Source organism: Podospora bellae-mahoneyi, chromosome 2 (genome assembly GCF_035222275.1).
Source record: "Podospora bellae-mahoneyi strain CBS 112042 chromosome 2, whole genome shotgun sequence".
Classification (NCBI taxonomy): Eukaryota; Fungi; Ascomycota; class Sordariomycetes; order Sordariales; family Podosporaceae; genus Podospora; species Podospora bellae-mahoneyi.
Window position 1 is genome coordinate 4,574,009 of NC_085881.1, and position 20,449 is coordinate 4,594,457.

The 20,449-nt window shown below is 52.7% G+C and overlaps 11 protein-coding genes across 11 annotated transcripts; 4 read left to right on the top strand and 7 right to left on the bottom strand.

Moving 5' to 3' along the window:
- Nucleotides 1-232: 232 nt before the first annotated feature.
- QC761_212620 (uncharacterized protein) lies at nt 233-3,580 on the bottom strand (the record flags this gene model as incomplete). Its single annotated transcript, XM_062876995.1, has 1 exon — nt 233-3,580. One exon carries the CDS (start codon nt 3,578-3,580, stop codon nt 233-235), a length of 3,348 nt encoding a protein of 1,115 aa, XP_062735646.1.
- On the top strand, nt 3,551-5,972 carry QC761_212630 (uncharacterized protein; the record flags this gene model as incomplete). Its single annotated transcript, XM_062876996.1, has 3 exons — nt 3,551-4,074; nt 4,125-4,341; nt 4,394-5,972. Exons 1-3 carry the CDS (start codon nt 3,978-3,980, stop codon nt 5,970-5,972), a joined length of 1,893 nt encoding a protein of 630 aa, XP_062735647.1. The 5' UTR covers nt 3,551-3,977.
- Nucleotides 5,973-6,629: 657 nt separating this feature from the next.
- QC761_0045180 (uncharacterized protein) lies at nt 6,630-6,980 on the top strand (the record flags this gene model as incomplete). The annotated part of the gene is made up of 2 exons (XM_062872399.1): nt 6,630-6,679; nt 6,824-6,980. 2 exons carry the CDS (start codon nt 6,630-6,632, stop codon nt 6,978-6,980), a joined length of 207 nt encoding a protein of 68 aa, XP_062735648.1.
- A 782-nt stretch (nt 6,981-7,762) lies between these two features.
- Nucleotides 7,763-8,614, bottom strand: QC761_0045190 (uncharacterized protein). Its single transcript, XM_062872400.1, has 2 exons — nt 8,141-8,614; nt 7,763-8,091 (listed from the first exon to the last, which is right to left on the bottom strand). The coding sequence occupies exons 1-2, from the start codon at nt 8,276-8,278 to the stop codon at nt 7,858-7,860; spliced, it is 372 nt and encodes a 123-aa protein (XP_062735649.1). The 5' UTR covers nt 8,279-8,614; the 3' UTR covers nt 7,763-7,857.
- Nucleotides 8,615-9,021: 407 nt separating this feature from the next.
- QC761_212635 (uncharacterized protein) lies at nt 9,022-9,394 on the bottom strand (the record flags this gene model as incomplete). Its single annotated transcript, XM_062876997.1, has 2 exons — nt 9,022-9,129; nt 9,191-9,394. 2 exons carry the CDS (start codon nt 9,392-9,394, stop codon nt 9,022-9,024), a joined length of 312 nt encoding a protein of 103 aa, XP_062735650.1.
- A 157-nt stretch (nt 9,395-9,551) lies between these two features.
- On the bottom strand, nt 9,552-12,497 carry QC761_212640 (uncharacterized protein). The gene is made up of 2 exons (XM_062876998.1): nt 11,808-12,497; nt 9,552-11,753 (listed from the first exon to the last, which is right to left on the bottom strand). The coding sequence occupies exons 1-2, from the start codon at nt 12,165-12,167 to the stop codon at nt 10,026-10,028; spliced, it is 2,088 nt and encodes a 695-aa protein (XP_062735651.1). The 5' UTR covers nt 12,168-12,497; the 3' UTR covers nt 9,552-10,025.
- Nucleotides 12,498-12,958: 461 nt separating this feature from the next.
- On the top strand, nt 12,959-14,414 carry QC761_212650 (uncharacterized protein). Its single transcript, XM_062876999.1, has 2 exons — nt 12,959-13,467; nt 13,532-14,414. Exons 1-2 carry the CDS (start codon nt 12,993-12,995, stop codon nt 14,290-14,292), a joined length of 1,236 nt encoding a protein of 411 aa, XP_062735652.1. The 5' UTR covers nt 12,959-12,992; the 3' UTR covers nt 14,293-14,414.
- Nucleotides 14,415-14,670: 256 nt separating this feature from the next.
- Nucleotides 14,671-17,070, bottom strand: DOT5 (thioredoxin peroxidase dot5). Its single transcript, XM_062877000.1, has 2 exons — nt 15,756-17,070; nt 14,671-15,677 (listed from the first exon to the last, which is right to left on the bottom strand). Exons 1-2 carry the CDS (start codon nt 16,102-16,104, stop codon nt 15,157-15,159), a joined length of 870 nt encoding a protein of 289 aa, XP_062735653.1. The 5' UTR covers nt 16,105-17,070; the 3' UTR covers nt 14,671-15,156.
- QC761_212660 (uncharacterized protein) lies at nt 16,841-18,285 on the top strand. The gene is made up of 3 exons (XM_062877001.1): nt 16,841-17,490; nt 17,559-18,076; nt 18,137-18,285. Exons 1-3 carry the CDS (start codon nt 17,434-17,436, stop codon nt 18,159-18,161), a joined length of 600 nt encoding a protein of 199 aa, XP_062735654.1. The 5' UTR covers nt 16,841-17,433; the 3' UTR covers nt 18,162-18,285.
- Nucleotides 18,286-18,361: 76 nt separating this feature from the next.
- On the bottom strand, nt 18,362-18,901 carry QC761_212665 (uncharacterized protein; the record flags this gene model as incomplete). The annotated part of the gene is made up of 1 exon (XM_062877002.1): nt 18,362-18,901. One exon carries the CDS (start codon nt 18,899-18,901, stop codon nt 18,362-18,364), a length of 540 nt encoding a protein of 179 aa, XP_062735655.1.
- Nucleotides 18,902-19,396: 495 nt separating this feature from the next.
- Nucleotides 19,397-20,447, bottom strand: QC761_212670 (uncharacterized protein; the record flags this gene model as incomplete). Its single annotated transcript, XM_062877003.1, has 2 exons — nt 20,228-20,447; nt 19,397-20,178 (listed from the first exon to the last, which is right to left on the bottom strand). Exons 1-2 carry the CDS (start codon nt 20,277-20,279, stop codon nt 19,397-19,399), a joined length of 834 nt encoding a protein of 277 aa, XP_062735656.1. The 5' UTR covers nt 20,280-20,447.
- Nucleotides 20,448-20,449: the final 2 nt, after the last annotated feature.

Genomic DNA, 20,449 nt, shown 5'->3' on the forward strand with positions numbered 1-20,449 from the left:
CTCCTCCGCTGTAGCCGTCTGGGACCGACGGGGCGCCGACCAGCTCCGTCTCGAAATGGTGCTCGGCCATCACATGCAGCAGTCAAGCCACGAGAAAGCACATGTCCAGTGCTGCTGGGTCCTGGCCGTTGAGGTTCACCCAAGGCACCTGAAACCGAATTGGAACAGTCTCAAACTTTCTGTCTGGACTTTGAACCAAGAACCATGCTCATGATTCGGGGGTATCTCAATCTCAAAGCTCATCATCCTCATCGTTGTCAGAAAGAAATATCGTCGGCCTCGGCGGGGCAGGAAGGGTATTCCCAGCGTCCTCATGGACAACGGGACCGTTGCCTTCTCCCTTTCTCATGACCCCCTCCAGCTGAGCACTATACTCCATGACAGCGTCATCTTCTATACTAACAATCGATGGCGATGGCTGCTCCTGTGCCTCAATGACCCTTAGCTCGTCCAGCTCCTTCTCCAAAAGCTTCGCCTCCCTCGACCGATAGAATGTCTCCAGGCAGTTTCGTCTCTGCTCCTGTGTCCAGCTCTCGACCACCAGCGCAAAACCAGTCGCATTCGCAAACCCAAACTCTTTTGCCATCGAACAAAACTGCCGTCTCATTGCAGCTGCCGGCGGGTTGAACTTGTAGTGGACTTTCCACACGCTGTCGGTATCGGGAACACTGTTGGCCTGGCTATTTGCAAATAATGCGCGGTCGCCTCCCAATTCCTGGCTGTCTTTGTTGGCGGCAAGCTCTGCTCTTCGTGATAGCTTTTCCTCCACGCGACTGGTGCCAACCACTTCCGAGTTCTCGTGCGTGTATTCAACCCCGGCAGAAGCCAAAATGGCGGCGACGGCATCGCTCTGTGGTTTCTGCGTCTTGCGGCTCTTGAGCATGTTCTCCTTGTTTTCAATCGTGATGAGCTTTGCCAACTGACTCATACCCGTCTCGTCGCTGTCGTCCTCCTGCTTGACGAGGTTGATCTCGTCATCTTTGTCCTTTGCCAACTTCTCCAGGTCAATATCGCTGAGCAGGACTCCTGCCTTGGCCTCGGCAACGTTGGTCTTGTTGACGATCTCTCGGAGAACGACCTGGTCGGGGTGGTAGCTAAGGAGGTTGCCGAGCCCGAATATCTCGCCCTTTCGAGTGCTGTCCTTTTGGACGCCTTTGAAATAACGCCTCTCGTTGGATGCGTTGTATCCAATGTTGGCTTGTTGTTGTTTGTAGATCTGGCGAGCGTAGACAATCTCCTCGATGGTTCCAGCTGATATCAGTCGGAACACGTCCACATCGCGGATCTGACCAATTCTGTAAGCTCGGTCTTGGGCCTGGAGATCGTAAGCAGGGTTCCAGTGCGGGTCAAAGATGACCACCTTGTTGGCTGAGGTGATGTTCAGGCCAACGCCACCAGCTTTAGTCGAAATAAGAAAGACAAACTGAGCAGGGTCTGTGTTGAACTCATCCACCACATTCTGGCGCTCCTCGTAGCTTAGTGAGCCGTCTAAGAAGCTGACGTTGTAGTTTGTATTGTTGAATAGGTGCCGGAGGATCCGCAGTAGCCTCACGCTGTGAGAAAAGACGAGGACCTTGTCGCCATTGCTATGCCAGAACTGAAGGAGCTTCTTCAAGACCTTCCACTTACCGCAGAATTCTGGGTTGGCAAGACTGAGCATCGATTCTCGCTCCTGCCAAAGTTTCTCCCATCCATCGGGGATGCAGGTGCGGAGAGTGCTGAGCTCCGTACTTTGCTTGTCGTTTGGGTCTGCTGAAGATGGTAAAAGGAGTGTAAGGTGGTTGGCAATTTTCTGAAGTGTCGTGAGGCATGGAAAGGTAAGACTCTTCCAAGGCCTCCCATCCTCGAGAGTCTTGTAGCAACACCACCCCTGTTTTCGTCCAGATGCACACGGGCAAGGTTCAGATGCGCATATGATGTACTGAACCTGATCACCGTCGATAAAGTTTTGATAGGCCTGGCTCTGAATATCTGTCAAGGGACAAAATACCACCTTATCCGACTTTTTTGGAAGCTGGTCAGCGATAAGTGTCTTTATCCGGCGGAGGAAGTAGTCGGGCAGCAGGTTGTGCACCAGCTTCTTTGCTGTTGTCCTGGCGAGACTAAGCTGTTTGAGAGTCGCCTCGTGAGATTGCCCGACAGTCAAAGGCTTGGTGATGGTGGTGGTCCACTCGGCCAAAGTTCCAAAACGGCCCGGGTTTGTCCAATTCAACAGCGTCCACAGCTCCTCGTACTTGTTTTGGATGGCCGTTCCTGTAAGGCCTATCCGGCACATCGCGTTAACGCGACCCATGGCCCTTGTCGTTTCAGACCGCCTGTCTTTCAACTGATGGCACTCGTCGGCAATCACGCAATCCCAGTCGATAGCATTGACAGCGTCGCAATTGTTCTTGTAGGTCATGTAGGTCGTGATCATAACCTCAAGCCGCCCAGCTTTGGCCGCACCTAGTACGTCTTCTTTCCCAACGCCATGAAATAGGTCGGTATGCCACCAGCCCCAGCGGTTCAACTCGTTCTTCCAGTTCTGGATCAGTGATCCAGGACAAACAATCAAGACTCTTGGGTACCAACAGCCACCTGCTCTTCGCATTTTTCTCATCCGCTTCGCATCACGCTCGTCTCCAGTTTTCCCAAATGCGGCTGTGAGAAATGCGGCCACTTGTACCGTTTTTCCCAGACCCATGTCATCGCCTAAAATGCAGCCTTTCTGGTAGACAAATCTCTGGTGAAGAAACCGTACGCCTTCGACTTGGTAGTCACGCAGGTACTGGGCGATCGAAGCTGGGATGATGCCGGCTGAATACTCCAACTTAATCTGCTTTTTAGGACGACATGGTTTGATTCCGCTCCTTTCGTCAAATTGTGGCCTTTCTGCATGCTGGAATTGGCGTTCGTCGTCCGAAAAATACAGTTCCGAATAATCCGGTGGTATCTTGAGTCCTCCGGCTTTTAGCTGTTCCCTGTCTCTGTCGAAGCGCCTCCTTCGCTGCTGTAAGTATGCGGGCACCTCTGCCTGTTCATATTCATGCTGTGTCCCCGGATTTTCGATTTTAATGGTCCTCTTCCTTTCAGACCTGACCCCTCCCCCTCGTCCTGCCCCCCTTGGCCCTCCCCTTCCCCTGCCGCCAGTGGTGGCAACAGTGGCACGACGCTTAGTTGTCCGTGGCTTGTTGAGCGCTGTCCCGTCATCGGAATCATCCGTCCAAACGACCCTTTCCTCTGGCTCAAGTGGGACTGGTGACTTGCGCTTCCCAAGAGAGTTTGTGGCGGCGGGCTGGTCTCCATCAACCGAAGAGGCTGTAAGGTCGTCATCGGAAATCTCAATCTCATCGCCATCCATTTGCGCGGCGATTTTGCATGTTGCCACTCGTTCTGCCTGCCCGTGGGAGAATATCCGGAATTGGACGCTGTAAGTGAGTTGGAGAGCCTGACGCGGTTTGAAAGGCAGCACAGACAAAAGGCTGCGCGACAATGGAACGGGAGCACGTGACCACTTCTGGGTTTTCAATGGACAGTGAGTGACACGGTCCAGAGTTGCTACCTGTAGATGGCCTTTTCTGCTACTATTTCGAAGCTTCATTTTGATACTATGCGTAAACTTAAGAGTATTTCCTGCCTTTTTCCGACATGAGAGTCATCACCACAACTGCTTTGTTGAACATCCAACACACAGCTACACAGCCGACCCCCAACCCTCTCCCCGTAACTTGCTCGTCCCCCGCAATCTTGGCACTCTTTGACAGCGGCCTCTTTCCGCCCATGAACCCACCATCCCCGGATTTACAGGGGCAGGATGGGACGGAATCCCGGTCAACCAACCACTGAGAAGACAGGAACAACATCCAGTTCAAGGCCGAGGCTCGTGGTCCGCCTGCTTTGACATAAATAGCGAATACGTTCTGCTGGTATTCAAAATGTGATTTCACATCATCTTCTGCAGTCTTTTTTATCCCAACGAACGCGTACCCACCGTTACAATGGAGCCTTCAAGTTCGAATACTGGTTTTATCCAGCAACAGCCGGTGATCAGCAACCAGTTCTATGATGATGTGAGCTACCAAAGAGTAGCCAGATGTATTCTTCCCTGTAGGAACTTTCATCACAAAATCACTAACAGCTGATAGTATTCCTGCCATCGGATATCCTTGACAAAATCACACCCGATGCTGCTCAGATCGGCCAAGAGGTCTTGTCTCAGCAAGTCTTCGATTGGGTAACTGACGCCGAGCATAACCAGCCATATCTGCGCGGAAATGGCCGGGATTTATTCGGCAAGCCCAAAAGCGAGCTGGTTGTTGGCGAGGGATGGCGAAAGCTTCAAGACTATGGCTTCAAAAAGGGGTAAACGTCTACAAGACCTACATGCCGGGTTGCCGTGCTAATGCCATCGCAGAGTCGTTGCTTTGAACTACGACACTGACCACGGCCCTTACACTCGCCTTGTCCAGTTTTTGCGGTGCCACCTCTGGGAAGCATCATGCGCCAATACCCTCTGCCCAGCGGCTATGCAAGATGGCGCGGCCCGTCTCCTTCAACGTCATCTGTTCACTTCCGCCGCGAAGAAACTCTCGCCGGTTGAACGTGAGGTCTTTCAGAATGCCTACAGCCACCTAACCTCCCGTGACCCAACCAAAACATGGACCAGCGGCCAATGGATGACGGAGCGAACTGGCGGTAGTGACGTATCTCAGACAGAAACCGTAGCCACTTACGACCCCTTTCCTTCCTCAGCCCCAGTCCCCTTGGCATCACAGTCCGAATCTATCCCCCTCGGCCCATGGTCCATCTCCGGCTTCAAGTGGTTTTCATCAGCCACCGACTCCCACATGACCATTCTCCTCGCCAGAACCCATCCCTCCAAGGGCGTATCCGCCTTCTTCGCCCCCATGCGCCGCCATAACCCTTCCCTAGTCTCCCACACGGGCGAAAGCGGAAACGGCACCGAACTCAACGGCATCACCATCCAGCGTCTCAAGCACAAATTCGGCACCCAATCCCTCCCTACAGCAGAGCTCGAGCTCAAGGGTATGCGAGGTTGGCTTATTGGCGTGGAGGGCAAAGGAATCCAGGAAATCAGCACCATCCTCAACATCACCCGCGTGCACACTACCGTCTCTTCCATGGGCTACCTCGGGCGTTCGCTCGGCATCGCCCGGTCCTTTGCCCTTGTCCGCCCCGTCGGAATGGGCAAAGGCAAGCGAATTGCCTTGTCGTCGCACCCTTTGCATATGAGAACACTGGCCAACATGACGACTGACTACCACGGTATGATGCTGCTGACGTTTTACACAATCCACGCTCTCGGTCTGGATGAGCGGTCTCTTCCCTCCAACCAAGCGGCGACAAAGGTCCCGACTCCACCTAAGGAGTTGGTCCAGCCTTTACTCAGGGTACTGTCCAGTCTTCACAAGTCCTATGTCTGCGAGACAACTGTCCCACTGGTGTACGGCTGCATGGAAGCGCTGGGAGGGGTAGGATACATGCAGAATGTCGAGTCTGAGCATCTTAATATCTCTAGACTATTCCGTGATTGCTGCGTTGGTGCTATTTGGGAAGGGACGACTGATGTCTTGGCTAGTGATACGCTTCGTGCTTTGAAGCACCCCCTGAGCGGGAAGCAGTCAGTTCAAGCTTTGGATTGGTTGATTCTGTCGTCGAAGAATGCAGGGTTGGTGGAGGAATGGCAAGTGTTGAAGAACAAGATTGATACGGGCAAGCAGGAGGAACTGTTGCCTGAGGCTAGGGGGTTGGTGTTTAGGATTGCGGAGATTATCATCTCGGTGCTGTACTTGGTTGATGCTGAGGCTGATCCGGGGGTGGAGATTGAGGCCATGTGTGCTAGGTTTATGGAGAAGAAGGGTTTCAGAGTTTATGAGGCGCCGGGGAAGAGGGCACGGGAAGGAGGGTTGAAGCTCGATCAGGCGATTGTTTATGGCGCTGGGAAGGACCTTGCTCAGGGGGCGAAGCTCTAAATGTTGACTATCGTAAACAACAATCGCAGCGTGCTTCAGCAGTACAGATGTGCTTCCAACCGCCCATAAGACGAGGGTCACTACACCAAGATTTGCTTGCATGTTTTAGTAACTGACACTGAAAAAGAAAGGAGCAAAAGTCATCCTAGCCTCAAGCTTCGGTTTCCATGCCCCCCAGCTTCATCGTCCGAGCATTCTCATATCAGCGTTCGCGAGCCTCGAGTGCTTCAGCCAAAATATCGAAGAAATGAGAACTGGCCCGTGGCATCGCAAGCAAGCGAGGCGCAACGGATCCGTGTGCGACGTGCCTGGTAGCCTGCTTCCGTCGATCAGATTTTCGAGTAGGGGGAGGAGAGGATGAAGGAACAGAAGGAGACAGCATGAATCCCAAGGAGGCTCACCAGAAGGTGAATAGGCGGGCAATCTTCTGTCTCTCTCTCTCTCTCTCTCTCTCGCTGGCGCTTCGCAACAGTTCAGCGTCGCCACATGTTGGCACAATTCTCGCCTGCGAGCGCGATCCGTCGGCAGACGAATTTCAGCCGAGCATCTTGTACTCTTCTTGTTCATCTGAAGTTGACGTTTGCGGACATTACACTTCTTTTTCGGTAGGTATTTTGAGCCTTTCTCAAACTGCCGCCTGAGCTTTTCCTGCTCGAAATGTTGGCTTTCCGAACAGCTTCTTCACTCCACACAAGCATTTGTCTAAGGTACGTACCCTTAGGCAGTGAGACGAGCAAAAGTATTGTTGCTTATTTATCAAATATATAGGTATATAACACACCCCGGTGACATCCGACTTTATCCCCATCTCCAACACCGTATTCCCACCGCAACCCCCCCTTCACTGCCAGTTCTCATCCGGCACCGGGCATCCAATCCTCTGCTGGCAGCCAAACCCAGGATCGGCCCCTCCACAGCAGGTCACAAAGGCCAAGGCGTGATCATGGTTCGTGCCGGGGCAAAGCTGAAGGTAAAGTGTTGGGACCTGCGAGACTGGGTGAGGCATGAAAGAGGTAAGACATACCTGCTGCCCATTCAGAGTGCTACCGATGGCAGCGCAGCACGTGGCCGATTTCGAAGGGTCAACATCACCGGAGCACCCACAGCTGTAGAAGCAATCACCTGTCATTGGAGCTGGTAGCGGGTTCGGGGATTTGATGGCGTTGGAGGAGGGAGCGGTGATGGCGGTGGCGGCGGTCAAAGCCAAGAGGAGAGTGGTGAAGGTGCGCATTGTGGGTAGATCTTTTGGCTTGAGTTGAGTTTTGATGATCTTTTTCCACCTACTTACTTACTTATGAGAGGGAAGGCAGAGCTGTTTGTCGACATATATCTCGATTTGTCTCTAAGCAGCGATGGAAACAATACCTCCGAAAGCTGTTGGTCTTTTACCCCTGCTTCAATATACTGTAAATTCCTACCTGTTTACTTGGCAGGTAGTAGTGGTGATGCGACTAGGTACTTTTGCAAACCCGGACAAAGGAAAAGAGACTATTGTGGCATCACATACAGCATAGGCATAAGCAATGCTCTCAGCGATCTCTCTAAGGGTTAGTAAGAGTGCTTTAAGACCCCGACTAAGATTCAGCAGCTCATTACAAACTCTTCAGGTTTTTGTTTCCGTCATCAATTCCCATTCATTATCCGAGAAACGGGCAGAAACATCACCAAGTGCATGCCTCTTGTGATGGCACTTGGCAGTTGGTGACGCGGCCTTTAGAGCGGAGCGAACAATCTGCAGAACCAAAGAGCATGCAAACCCTGCAGGTTTGAGTCCCATGATGCGAATCGTATGGAATTATCGATTGCATTCAGACGCTATCTTCTTTAAGCCCCCAGAACTTCATGTTGTTGGGACCAATTCAAGGCTCTCAGGTTGACCCTCAACCTACACCAACACCCTAACAGGAACGCTCTCCCCACCATTGCCGACAACTGCAGTCTCGACCATTGAAATGTCATACTTCATAACCGTACAACTCGACTGAGGGCCCCTGTCTACATAGCTATCGCCCCCATCAGGCCTAGGGCAACGCGTCTTCTGCGAACACCCATAGCCGTTCTTGCTCCCGCAGCATGTTGCGAACGTCGTAGCGCCAGTGAGGTTCATCTTGACGCATGTCTGCCTCAATGTCAGCAAGCCATCCACTCCTCATTCATGGTAGAAATACAGGGGTTGGATTCTCATCGAAGGTCCCATCAATGGAGGCACAGCACTGAGCAGAGAGATCATCCTCAGCACACCAGCAGTCGTACTGGCACCTGCGATCAATCTTGTCGATTATCGGCCAGCGGGAAGTCAGGGACATGAAGGGCGGTGGTGGTGCTGGCCAAACCGGCCAACGAGAAAAGTAAGGTAGCGGAGATGCGCATGTTGTATTCGTGGTAGTTAAGCTTGTGCGTTATGCCGGCATCCGTGATGGTAAAAGTATTCTGCAAGGAAGGAAAACGCACCTAGTGGACACTGTGGGCAGGTGATGAGATGTTAAGACCTACGAGGTAGTGTGCCGAGGAAGCGGATCAGCTTTTGATGACGTCTACAAAGCCAGAGTCTTTTTGTTTGACAAATGGTAAGACTGGGCCGAGATACAGAGACCAAAGTTATACTGCTGCCTATGAACTTGGCCTCATCACATTGGTTGGAGTGTTTGTTGCAAGGTTGAAAACATGGACCCTGCAGCAACACTTCCAACTACATAATCTTTGTGTAACGAGGAGTGTAAACATGGATGCTAATTGACAGCCTGACTACACGCCACGTTTGAAGACCAGCTTTACCTGTCTTATATTCCTCCTTTCTCGGTTCATTCGACGTCACAAGAGATAATCCTCTTGATTCCTATTTGTACCTAGGTAGGTGTGTACTGAAACGAAACATAGCTAGATATTCCCCGGGGGCCCCCAATTAACTCTTACCAACGAACCGGAATTTCCACCATCACCGTCTATCACCATCAGAACCTCACACTCCAAAGATCTCCCACCATGAGCTTCCATCACTGTCAATCTTATGACTATCACCAACTCCCTTCAGCTACCCCATATCAACTCCCTACCACTGACCAGGAGCCAGGCATCCAGAACCAAACCCACAACCGTAAAACCCCCCACAGCACTGGGTGTAATTCTGAGCAGTGGTAGTATTCATATCGACGCACCACTATCAGAAACATCACCTGTTAGTAACCGCCTGAGGCACCCTCGGCAGGAAAAATACATATGCCAATAGACTCATCAAACCTTCCCCCAGAAGCAACACAGCACTCCTTGCTCTGCTCAACAGAGTCGACGCAGGTGCAGAGGTAGAGGCATTCGTACTTGGCGAGAGCGTCCCTGACAAGAGGCGAGAGAGCAGAAGACGCAGGAGCGGCGATGGTGCTGCTTGCGAGGCTGAGAGCCATGATGAGGGTGGTGAAGGCGCGCATTTTGGATGCTCTTTAAGTAGCTTGATTGTGACAAAGGGAGCTGTGTTGTGAAAGCCTGTCTGGTGATGCTGGGGACAACTCTCTCCTTTGGGTGTTCCTCCTCTCAACTTATATACTCGGCGCCCAAACTCCCGGAAGGTTGGAATATCGGGATGACCCCATAGTATTTTGCTACACCAAGAGGTAGAAAAAGGGGGAAGGCCCAGATTATCGCCAACAACATACCTCTGGTGACGCGGCCATAACTACTGTGACGCAGCCATAGCTACTGTATACCAACACAAGTCCCCCTTCCTTTTATTCTCTCGGTTGGCCCCTGATTTCTAGTCCTCACCACACAGCATCACCACAAGTTAGGAACTTGTGTTTGCTCTGCCCCATAACGCATCACACCCTCAAGTCCGCCCCTTACGCAACACTCGCCCGGTTAGGTATGCGCTCGCCTCCCTAATAGGGCAAGCCTCCCTTATCACAATCGGCATCAAATATCACAAGCCAACTTGATGTAACATCTTGCTGATTCGCCACGAACAGCTCTATTACATGCTGCGGCGCGCTTTGGCCATATCCTGCTACCCAGTCAAAGCTGTGCCTTTCCCCTTAAACACCCAGCACAACAACACCCCCCCCTTTAATTCCCCCACCTCGTCACCAGAAAGTTCGCCCACTTCCCAATATCCTCCAACGCCTCCAACACCAACCCAATATCCTCCACCCTCCTCGTCCTCCCATTCTTCCCCATCATGTTCTCCTCATCCAGCACATTCTGCGCCTCCACATGGACATGCCCATTCTCCCTAATCTCAAGGAGGATGTTTGCCGTCTTGTTCTCACTGAACGGGAACACAATCTGAAGACGCGGAACCGGAAGGATGGTGAGAGTAACATCAATGTTCAAGTCCAGCTTCTTCCCGGTTTCATTCGCTCCCCGTTCGGTTTCGGCCGCGGCATCATCCTCTTGCCTGATGCCAGCAGACGAACCCCCGCTCAAGCCGGACTGCAGGAAGCCAGAAAACTCATCCATGTTAGTTTTGGTCATTATAGTTCCGTCCCCGGCAGTCGTTGGCGATACTTTCGTCGAGCTGAACGTGATATTTGTGCCGGCGTCCTCAAAGCTGTTCTCCAGCAGGATCGACAAAAAGACATATTGCCGAAGATGGGGCAACATCATCACCAGGTGTTGAGGGTGAGAAAAGGTGAGCTCGGTAAGAGTCTTGCCATAGACTGGCTCGTAGACGTAGAGAGTATTCGTATGGTTCATGATCTGCACCTCCTTGCTTTCGTTGGGGTGCGCAAAGTGGGGGATCTTCTTGTGGCATACTGTGGTCCTCGCTTCGGCGTTGGCTTGGTCGCTGCTCTTAAGATTGCCAGTGTTGGGCGCCTGGGGGAGTACCAAGTTGTCAAAGGTGGTCAGCTTTTCGGGGGCGCTGTCCACCACCCCAACGCCGAGTTGCCGTATCTTGTCCCAGAGATCGGCGGATATGTGAATGGGAGGGTCGAAGACGGCTTGAAACACGGCTTCAGGAAGACGTGGGGCGTGGAGCAGAACCCTTGGATCTGATTTCTCATCCTCGGGGGTTGGAAGATAGGTCGGGGGCGGGTCGAGCCAGTCAACGACAGGGCCCAACTCATCCGGCAATGGCATCCTCTCAACGTCCACACTGATCCATTTGTCAGAGATGCGTACCGGGCTGACGGGGTTGTTTGGATTTAGAGAGGTGCATCCGATGAGGAGACTCCATGTTTTGCTGTTGTCGATCATCTCGGCGGTTTGCTCTGGGGTTTCGCTCTTGAAATTTCTGCCCTGCTTCCAATAATCTAGGCTCAGACCTGTCTTGTGGCGCGAGTTCATCGTTGGTCTGCCACTTCTAGTGCAGAGCGCGAGACACTCGATCTCGAAATCTCGTTTGCCCGCAAAGGCCGGCTCTTCTCTCAGCTTTTGGATTTCCCAATGATGTAGGCGAAGTAAACTTTCGTAGACCCCAGCCACGGCCTCGTACAAATTAAGTCCAGGGTTCAGGCTGAGTTTGTCTAGCATGGCGAGCCTTTCGAAGTTGTCCGCAAATCCGGCGAGAGACTTGGTTAGGGGGAGCTGGCCGTCTTCCAACTGCAAATCCTTGAGAAGGATTTCACCGGCTGCCGCGGCGTGCTTGCTGACGATGTCGGCTGATTCGGGGAAGTTGAGACTGAGGGACAGAACGATGTCTTTTTGGAAGTCGATGGAGAGCTCCATGGCTGCTCCAGCTATAATCAGGCTCTTTTTCTTTTCGTTGCCGACAGGCGCGTCCCAGAATACTTCCAGGCCGAGTCTTTTGGCCAGTCGCTCCAGGCCGGCTTCGCTGACGAGGCCTTTTCTTTGCTATGCTGCAGGTCAGAAAAATAAGAATAGCAGAAAGAGGCATATGGGCCGTACACTTAGGATATCAATCATAGCATCCAGCCTTTTTGCTCGTTCATCCTCTGAAGTTCTGCCCAGGAAGCCTGAAAGGCCCGAGTCCAAGGAGCCCATGTTGAGTGCGCTGAGAGCAGCTGCAGCTGATGGACTGTCGAAGTTTACGGCTGGTACGGAAGGATGACCACCAAGAGTAGTCGCGGGTGATTTTTTGACTTGCTGTGGTGAGGATCGTGGACCGTGTGGTGAGAAGGCACTGGCAGCATGGGCGGCGGAGAATGGAGTCGAGACTGGGGGAGTCGCAACAGCGCCGTGTTGTGACTGGGAGGGAGTCTTGCCTTGCTGTGAAAGAGCATGTTTCATTGGAGTAGGAGTTGTCATTTTGAATTGTGGTTGGCTTTCACCACCTGAATCTTATAGGGAGCGAGGCGTAGTGTTCAGGATTGTGAGAAGAGCAACGTATTAATTGAACTTAGATCGCGGAGATTCAACTGGGTTAGTTGTAAATTATATCACGGTGAGTGATTGCAATATTATCAGAAATTGACTGGCCCGGCAGCAGTCATGAAAGATGATGTTGGTGAGAAGGGCAAATTGGAATGAAGCAGGAGAATGAGAGTGAGAGTGAGTGAGAACCACAACCTTGAACCTAGAGCTTGGACCGCGCCCCACTATCTGACCTAAAAGACAGACAGCCAACCCTAACCCGTGAAGCTGGCATGTATGTGTCTTGAAGTTTACAACTAGATTGAGGATTCAGGCCTTTGCGAGTTTTGGGCAATAATATGGCTCCTGAACTTGATATTTATGTCTGCATATCCAGGAGAGAGCCCGGCCAGAGGAATATGAAATCTGGATATGCTGCTGGTGTGCGGCTGTCTACCGACATATATGGATGTCTTTGAAGCGCACCCGCGTCAGGGCGTCCATGAACCCCTGCAGCCCGAGAAACGCAAACCGACATGCAAGAAACTTCTTTCTAAGAGGATCTGAATTTATCTTATTTTCACTTTCACCTCAACGAGGAAAAGAATGTCATTATCGCATGCACAGAAGAACTGCTTGAAGTCCATCCATCATAGCCACTGCTGGGCTAGGAACACCCCTGCCACCCACGCTAATCTAATTGCTGCAGTGGGCGCGCCCCCAGCTGTTTAGTGGATCAAATAAGTTGACAGCCAAGCGCCGCAACGCTCACCACCCACCATGGACTTTCCAGCTCCACCATCCCTCCTCCAGCAGTCGCAATACTCGCAGCATCACCACCAGCAACAACAACAACAGCAGCAGCAACAGCAACAGCAGCAGCAACAGCAGCAGCAACAGCAACAGCAACAGCAACAGCAACAGCATCAGCAGCTACAACTACAGCTACAGCTTCAATACCAGCAACAGATCCAATTCTACGAGCAGCCACAGCATCAACAGCAGCTCCTGGCCATGAACGGCATGAACGGCGCCAACATGCAGGGAGCCATGGTTGGCGTCCCCATACCAGCCGGCCAGGCATCCGAGTTGACCTTTATCTACAACATGGTCGACACTCTCAGCGGACAGCTCGCCCAAAACCAGCGCACTCTCGAGGAAGTCATCTCTTGCGTCGGCCGTATTCGCGCCCGGGCGAGATCACAGTCGCTAGGAAACGAAGAGCTGATCAACCTGTCAGCGGATGAAATCAAGGGTACATCTCCCCATTTTGTATTCCTTTACAAACTCAACCAACATGCTAACCCCTCCCTCTCCAGCCCAAGAAGCAGACCTCGACACCTACATATCAGTCCTCTCAGAAGCCTTCGAGAAAGCCAGATACTCGCGCGACCAAAACGCTTTCCTCCTCCACCAATTCGCCGAGAAAATGTCCTCCATGCTCCGAATCTTCCACGAATACAAAGCCAAGCACGTCAGCGACGTCTCGGCCTGGCACAAGTCCTACCGCAAACAACTAGCCGATGCCCGCGCGGAGAACTCCAGGCTCCGCGAACAAATTTGGGAGATGCAGGCCCACGCCGGCGCCGCGAACGAGAAGCTGAGGAATTTCCGGAAGAAATACGACGAGGACGAAAAGAGGTGGGAGAAGAGGGTCGAGATGAAGGCAATGAGGCAGGAGTTGAGGTTCTGGAAACGGATGGCGATGCCACACTTGGCAGATGACGATCCGTACTGGAGTGACGACGATGACCTAGTGGATGTGGCTGAGAAGCAGAGGCTGCTGGAGATGCAAAAGATAGCGGCTGAGAACCTGGCGGCAGAAGCGGCGCAGTTGGCGGCTGCACATGCCGAGCTGGGAGACATCACCGGCAACGACGAGGACGGCGGGGATCAAGAAGGGGATGGGGTTCCACCTCCTGCGCCGGCGCCGCCGTCTACAATGACGCCACATAACTTGGTGCGGTCGCTTGTGGGCGGGGTGCCGATGCAGAGGAGTGATGATGGGGATAATGCTGGGCCTGTTCCGCTGCCGAGGCCGTTGAGCGCGGCGAGTAGTACCGGGTCTTCGGGGCAGTGAGTGTTTGCAGTTGATGTTGGAGGGGAGTAAGGGGCGGATAGCATGTATAATTCCGTAAGATTGATCAGCGTGCCTTTTGATACCACCAAAACAGAGTTTATCGCACCATATATAATAGCAAGAAAAGCTGTTTAATGCTTACTTGCACTGCAACTTTTTTGTGCTTCAGAAACATCTTGACCGCCAGCAGAGAAGCAGGTCCTGGCCAGAATACAAATATGTTCACAGACTTGTCCAAGCTCCAAATATGTCTGAGAGAGGTATGCATTGCTACTTTTTATGCTTTGCACGGCCAGTTCTCAGTATCTTCGCACCGCATTACGAGAGAATATCTTTAAGAATACAGCATAACCATCCGTTAGAGTGAATTCGTGAAAGACTGGGACAAGGAAGCGTCAAAACAGATAGTTCTCACCCACTGGCTTTCATCCGAGTTGTTGGGTCAGAGGTAAGAGTCGACAGGGGCTTGTTTACTTTACCCCTGAGTGGGGCTAGCGCCTCTCGACGTTGGCTCGAACTTTTTGTTTTTGGATGGAGCTACATTTTTTGCATAGCCAGCAAGAGTCATGTATCGATTCAGAGTTTGTTGGTAGTATTTCGCATCGTTTCCTACATGCATCGAGGAACGGGTCGTATTTTGTCGTCTTACATATCCACAGACGGCACTGCAAGCACTTTGAAGTGCTCAATCGGCATCCGCAACCGAGTAATTGATAGCACATCAAATTTGTTCCTAAACGTGTCCAAAGAAAAATGGAAATACAAAATTGCCGGTACCGTTTTTTATACCTAGGTATCCCTCATAGAGAAAAAAGAATCAAGCCGTTATCGCAAACACCCCTCAAAATAAACGTATCCCACAGTTTACTCCTTCTTTTCCTCTTCCTTCTTCTCGTCTTCCTCCTTCTTCTCCAACTCCTCTTCCTTCTCCTCCTCGACCACCGCCGCCGCTGCCGCCGCCTCCTTCTTCTCTTCTGCCCTCTCCTCATCTTTCTTCCCCTCTTCTACCACTACCTCCTCCTCCTCCCCATTTCCCCCCTTCTTCTCCTCCCCATTCTCCCCCTTTTCTTCCCCATTCAACCCCTCGACAATCTCCCTCACAACCTTGACCGTCCCCTCGGGGCTCCCCGCCTGCGCAGCAAGCACCTTCCCCGCCTTATCAAGAACAAACACCCCCCTCGTCGTCCCCTTGGGCGCCTTCTTCAGCCCAATCGCCCCAATCAGCGTCGCGCCGGGGTCACAGAGCAGCTCATACGGCAGCTTTTGCTTCTCCTTGAACGTGGTGTTCGCCTTGGGCGAATCAGTCGACAAGCCATAAATGTCAAACCCGGACTCGGTCGCCAGGGCGGTGTACTCGTCGCGGAACATGCAGGCTTGGCGGGTGCCTTTATTTTTCGCATCGTTACATCAGCAATCCATCATTGATATTGGGAAGGGGGGTTTTGGGAACACAAGAAACTCACAGCCAGGAGTGGAAGCCTTGGGGTAAGTAAACAGCACGACTCCCTTCTTTGACTTTTCCGCCAGCGCGGCGAGGGTGGTGGAGTCGCCGGTTTGGAGGGCGATCTCCCCCCCGAAACCATCAAGAGTGATTACATCACCGACAGCAGGCTTCTCGGCAGAGGCGGCCGCAGCGCCATTGGTGAAAGTGGCCGCTTCGGCGACCTTGGTGACGGTTTCCTTCACCGCGTCTTTCACCTTTGCCGCGGCCGTCTTCTTGGGGGCAGCGGCCTTCTTGGTAGCGGTGGCCCTTTTGGCGGGAGGCTCAGGGGGAGGAGGGGGAGCTTTGCGCTTGCGGAGTTCGACGGGCATTTTTGATGGTTGTGTGATGAGATATCAATATTGATTGGGGGTTGGAGACTGGAGGTAGAGAGAAAGAGTTGGGGGTCGCGGAGGTTATGCGACTGGGATGGATTGCAGGTTACAATAGTAAGTGGTTTGGGGAAAGGAGAAAGCCAAAGAGAAAAAAGAAAAAAAGAAGGGGAGAAACCAGAGAAGAAAAAGAAGAGACGTCGTCGGGGGGAGGTTGCTGTTGCGCAAGCGTGCTGGCCAATCACGTTGCGCGGTGCAGCCCGGGTCAGGGGTGCGAGTGTCAAGGTCAAGGTGTGTGTGCGATATGCGATGGAGCATAGACAAAGGCGAGAAAATGGAGCTTGTTTTCTGCGCGCGCGCACGCTCTGGAGAATGCGCCCGCCGCCACACACGAGGGACAGGGCAATTCGGACGGGAGGAGCTTTGCTGCAAAACTCGGGGATGAATTGCCCGTCCCCGCGTTGCATGTAGAGGGGAGATGGGATGGGATGGAGGGTTCCAGTATGTTGCAGACGCAGACCGAGACCGGGAAGGAAAAGCAAAGGCAAACTATTATCTGAAAGATCAAGTTATTATGATGATGAATGAGTACTATGGCACGCCCGTCTGAGGCACGAGTCCCGTCTCTGCAACACACAGACAGAAAGGGAAAAGATCTCGATCGGACCGGCCCTACATACAAAATCCAGCGCACTCCTTGTGCAACGAGAGGGGGCTGGCTGGCTGTTACGTCGAGGGGAGCTTTTGAAATCAGGCGCAATATTCGGCACCCGCCTTTCTCTTCTTTCTCTCTCTTCAAGTTAGTGCCGTTAGCCATAAAAATTCAATAGGGTAACAGCATTGACTTTGAAAAAACCCAAGCAGTCAGGTGATGGAATGGTGCAATCTCGCTCCTCGTCGCAAAGGGTGATCGCGGAGTGGGTTGAGGTTTTGTGAGGAGCCAGGCCAGAGGAGTTCGGTGGTAGGAGGTGGTCCGTGAGATGGATGGATCGCTCCTCAGTCCGTTTCCCCAAGAACGTGGTTCTCCAAGTGCCAAGTGCTGGCCCAGGCCAACTTTGTCCGTTTGCGACCCAGCGCCAGTGGAGCTGCCCGGTCCAGATTCTCCAATTGAAGGCTCGGCATTCTTCACCTTCTTGAACCCGGCTAAACTGCGGGCTCTTTGACATGCTAAGAGCTAAGCAAGCCAACGCCAAGACCGCAGCAACTGGGAGCATCATCGTGTGTGTGTGAGAGGCAGGCTGGTTGTTGGCAGCAGCGAAGTCCCCATCTTTGAATCTCTGAATATCTTCAAGTGGTAAAACCCCACCACAGAACCCCCCAACCGCCAAAATGGCCTCCAAAGCGGTAGCAAAGGCTGCGGCCGGCACTGTCCAAAAGATCAGCACCGTATGTTTTCAATTGCTTACCTAGTCTCGTAGAATTGCCTCTTGTCGTACTGATACTTCCCCATCCAGAAATACACCGTCCAGTCCACCGGCCTCTGGGAGAAGCTCCGCGCCTCCCTCTCCCTCGACGCCAACCGCTCCAATGGCGTCCCCCTCAACCCCTACAACCGCTTCCCCGCCCCCGGCCAGAACGACCCCCTCAAGTACGACGACCCCGTCACCCTCCCGGCCGGCGACCTCGCCGACAACCCGTACTGGAAGCGCGACGCCCGCCGCAACTACCCCCGTCTCTCTGTCGTCTCCCAGGCCGAGCAGGTTGCTCTCCTGACCGTCGGCTCCGCTGCCGCCCCCCGTGTCGAGCTCATTGGCGAGGAGGGATCCAAGGCTCTGGTTGCCGCCCAGGAGCAGGGCAAGCAGGCTGGTCTGGCCAACTATATCGAGTCTGCCGGTGTCGAGGCTGCGAAGAGGGTGCTGGAGGCCACTGGTGGCCTGCCACCTCTGCCGAGCGGGACGACGATGAGCAATGCCGAGGGGAAGTGGGATGTGCACAAGTACAAGTTGGAAGAGGAGCAGAGCTATGGGGAGGAGTAGGTCTTTTCTCTTTTTATTTCTTTCTCCTATGAAAGAGATGTGCTAACGAATCACAGCTACCCCTGCAGAACCTTTGCCTAAGGTTGGTCGTTTAGAGAAAGGAGAAAGAAAGAGATCACCGAGAAGCTGTACATAAGACCTGCAAATAGAGGCGGTATAGACAGACGGGGCATGCTGGCTTTGAGACGCGTTTTTCATTTGTTGCTTTCATTCATGAGATTATGTGCGTGGATGAGTGTATACGTGGGTGTCTATCTACAGCTTCCCTTTCCTCACCACATTCAAACAGTGACCCCCTTACTTGCTGTTTCTGCCTCCTCCCCTCCGCTTGCTTTCTCCCCGACCATCCTCTCGATAATCTTCGCTTTCCCCTGGCCCCTCTTTATCCTATCATCAAAATCATTCACCGCCTCGTCTGTGTTCTCCATGGACAAGCTTTCCGTCTCAACCAGGGCATACAGTGTGGTGATGTGCTTCTCTAGCCTGGGGTTCTTGGATAGTGGTGGGAGGTCTTTCTTTTCTGTCTCGGTCTCTGTTGGCACAACTGGTTCTGATGACGCCGGTAGTGATTTTGACGGTGGCGAAGAAGAACGGTTGGGCAGTCGATTGGCCCAGACTAACGCCCTTCCGTACAACCTTCCCGCTTCGAGGAATTTCTGGTAGCCCTTTTCCAGACCCAGCTGTCTTCCCTCGGTGCGACCGGCGAGGACTCCATCGGCGGCGCCTTGGTTGTAACCTTCGGTGTAGAACTGGGTTTCGAGGTGGAGGAGGGAGTCGAAGGGGTCTTCTGCGGAGTTTATGGTTTGGTGATTTGACGCCATGGTTTTTATGTGTGAGTGGGAGGGTATAGAATTATGGGATAACTGTGTAAGATATGGTCAAGAATGACTGTGAGTGAGTGAGTGAGTGAGTGAGTGAGTGAGCGAGTGAGTGAGCGGCTTGATAGGCAAGTAACTATGGCGGGGTGAGCCGAGTTCAAAGAGCCGGCCGGAGCGAGCGAACGAGCGCGGGGCAAATTTTGGCCCCGCAGTGAGACGTTTTGGTTGTGTAAGCCGAGCTTCCAGGTTGAGAGCTCATCCTGGACGGTGTCAGCTTCATTTTTGTTTTTATGCTTTCTTTCTCCAAACCAGTTTCTCATATTGAAGTAAGAGTTTGGGCTGGAAGCATTTAGCATGAGCCACCTCGTTTTGCTGAGAACTCAGCTCACCATAGACAATAAATTCAGCTCAACTCGATAGCATCCGGGCTTGTCTCTAATGATACCTATATCATCTCTCAAATATACAAACCATGAACTCTATGTATGAGTGTCCCCCCTAATGAAGCATAACCATCCCTCCATTAGCACTAACAACCTGTCCCGTAATCCACCCCGCCTCCGTCCCACACAGCATCCCAACCACACCCGCAATCTCCCCCGTCCTCGCCGCCCTCGTCCCGTCCGGCAGACTCTCATCCTTCACATCCCCCTCCTGCGCTTTCATCAACGGAGTGTGCTTGATCCAACCCTCAATCCCCTCCAGGAAAACCTCTGCATTACTCGCGTACATCGGCCCCTCCACCGGACCAGGGTTCACTGCGTTCACCGTGGCATTCTGCGCCAACTCCCGCGACCACGTCCGTGTCATTGCTTCCAACGCAGCCTTGGTCCCGCCGTAGACAGACTGGGTGACGAACCCGGTAGAGGAGGAGACGGAAGAGATGTTGACTATCCTGCCTGATCTATCCTTGGGGAGGTAAGGCTGGGCGGCTTGGACGAGAAGGAGAGGACCCAAAACGTTGACGCGGTAAGTGGCTTCGAATTGGGGGATTGTGACGTCGGGGAGGAGGGCGTTTTGGGCTATGCCGGCGTTGTTGATGATGATGTCTATTTGGAAGGTGTTGTCTGAAGAGAAAGCAGATTTGACATCTTGAACAAGTTTGGCGGGACCTTCCGGGCTGCCAATGTCTGCTTGGATGGGAACGACTTTAATGTTGTGGGAGGAGGTGAGCTGGGCGGCGAGGTCGTTCGCGATGGAGGTAGAGGAGGGGGAGGTGTAGTTGAGGGCTATGTTGCAGCCTTTGGAGGCGAGGTTTTCGGCTATGGCTGCGCCAATGCCTCGTGATTGTTAGCATAGTGGTGAGAAGGGACGGTTAGGGACACATACCTCGCGATGAGCCGGTTATCATGGCGAGTTTGCCTTCGAGAGGGCGAGACATGTTCCTGGTGATATCAATGCTATACAAAACTAACACAGATGAGAGAGAGCTCTTTGGACGTGGACAGGGAAGAAAGTAAAATCAATTTGAGGAGATAGCTTCATATATACATAACAGAGCCGCGTAACCCCCCACGGAATGACAATGCCCTTGATGTATAAGTTGGACAT

Excerpts from the sequence above, each read along its gene's own strand:
- QC761_0045190 (XM_062872400.1), bottom strand. The coding sequence starts at position 8,278 with ATGTCCCTGACTTCCCGCTGGCCGATAATCGACAAGATTGATCGCAGG. Across the intron at positions 8,092-8,140 it reads TCGATGAGAATCCAACCCCT|ACATGCGTCAAGATGAACCT; the intron begins GTATTTCTACCA and ends ACATTGAGGCAG.
- QC761_212640 (XM_062876998.1), bottom strand. The coding sequence starts at position 12,167 with ATGACAACTCCTACTCCAATGAAACATGCTCTTTCACAGCAAGGCAAG. Across the intron at positions 11,754-11,807 it reads CTATGATTGATATCCTAAGT|CAAAGAAAAGGCCTCGTCAG; the intron begins GTACGGCCCATA and ends CCTGCAGCATAG.
- QC761_212650 (XM_062876999.1), top strand. The coding sequence starts at position 12,993 with ATGGACTTTCCAGCTCCACCATCCCTCCTCCAGCAGTCGCAATACTCG. Across the intron at positions 13,468-13,531 it reads GTCAGCGGATGAAATCAAGG|CCCAAGAAGCAGACCTCGAC; the intron begins GTACATCTCCCC and ends CTCCCTCTCCAG.
- DOT5 (XM_062877000.1), bottom strand. The coding sequence starts at position 16,104 with ATGCCCGTCGAACTCCGCAAGCGCAAAGCTCCCCCTCCTCCCCCTGAG. Across the intron at positions 15,678-15,755 it reads CAAGGCTTCCACTCCTGGCT|GCACCCGCCAAGCCTGCATG; the intron begins GTGAGTTTCTTG and ends CGAAAAATAAAG.
- QC761_212660 (XM_062877001.1), top strand. The coding sequence starts at position 17,434 with ATGGCCTCCAAAGCGGTAGCAAAGGCTGCGGCCGGCACTGTCCAAAAG. Across the intron at positions 17,491-17,558 it reads CTGTCCAAAAGATCAGCACC|AAATACACCGTCCAGTCCAC; the intron begins GTATGTTTTCAA and ends TTCCCCATCCAG. Across the intron at positions 18,077-18,136 it reads GAGCAGAGCTATGGGGAGGA|CTACCCCTGCAGAACCTTTG; the intron begins GTAGGTCTTTTC and ends AACGAATCACAG.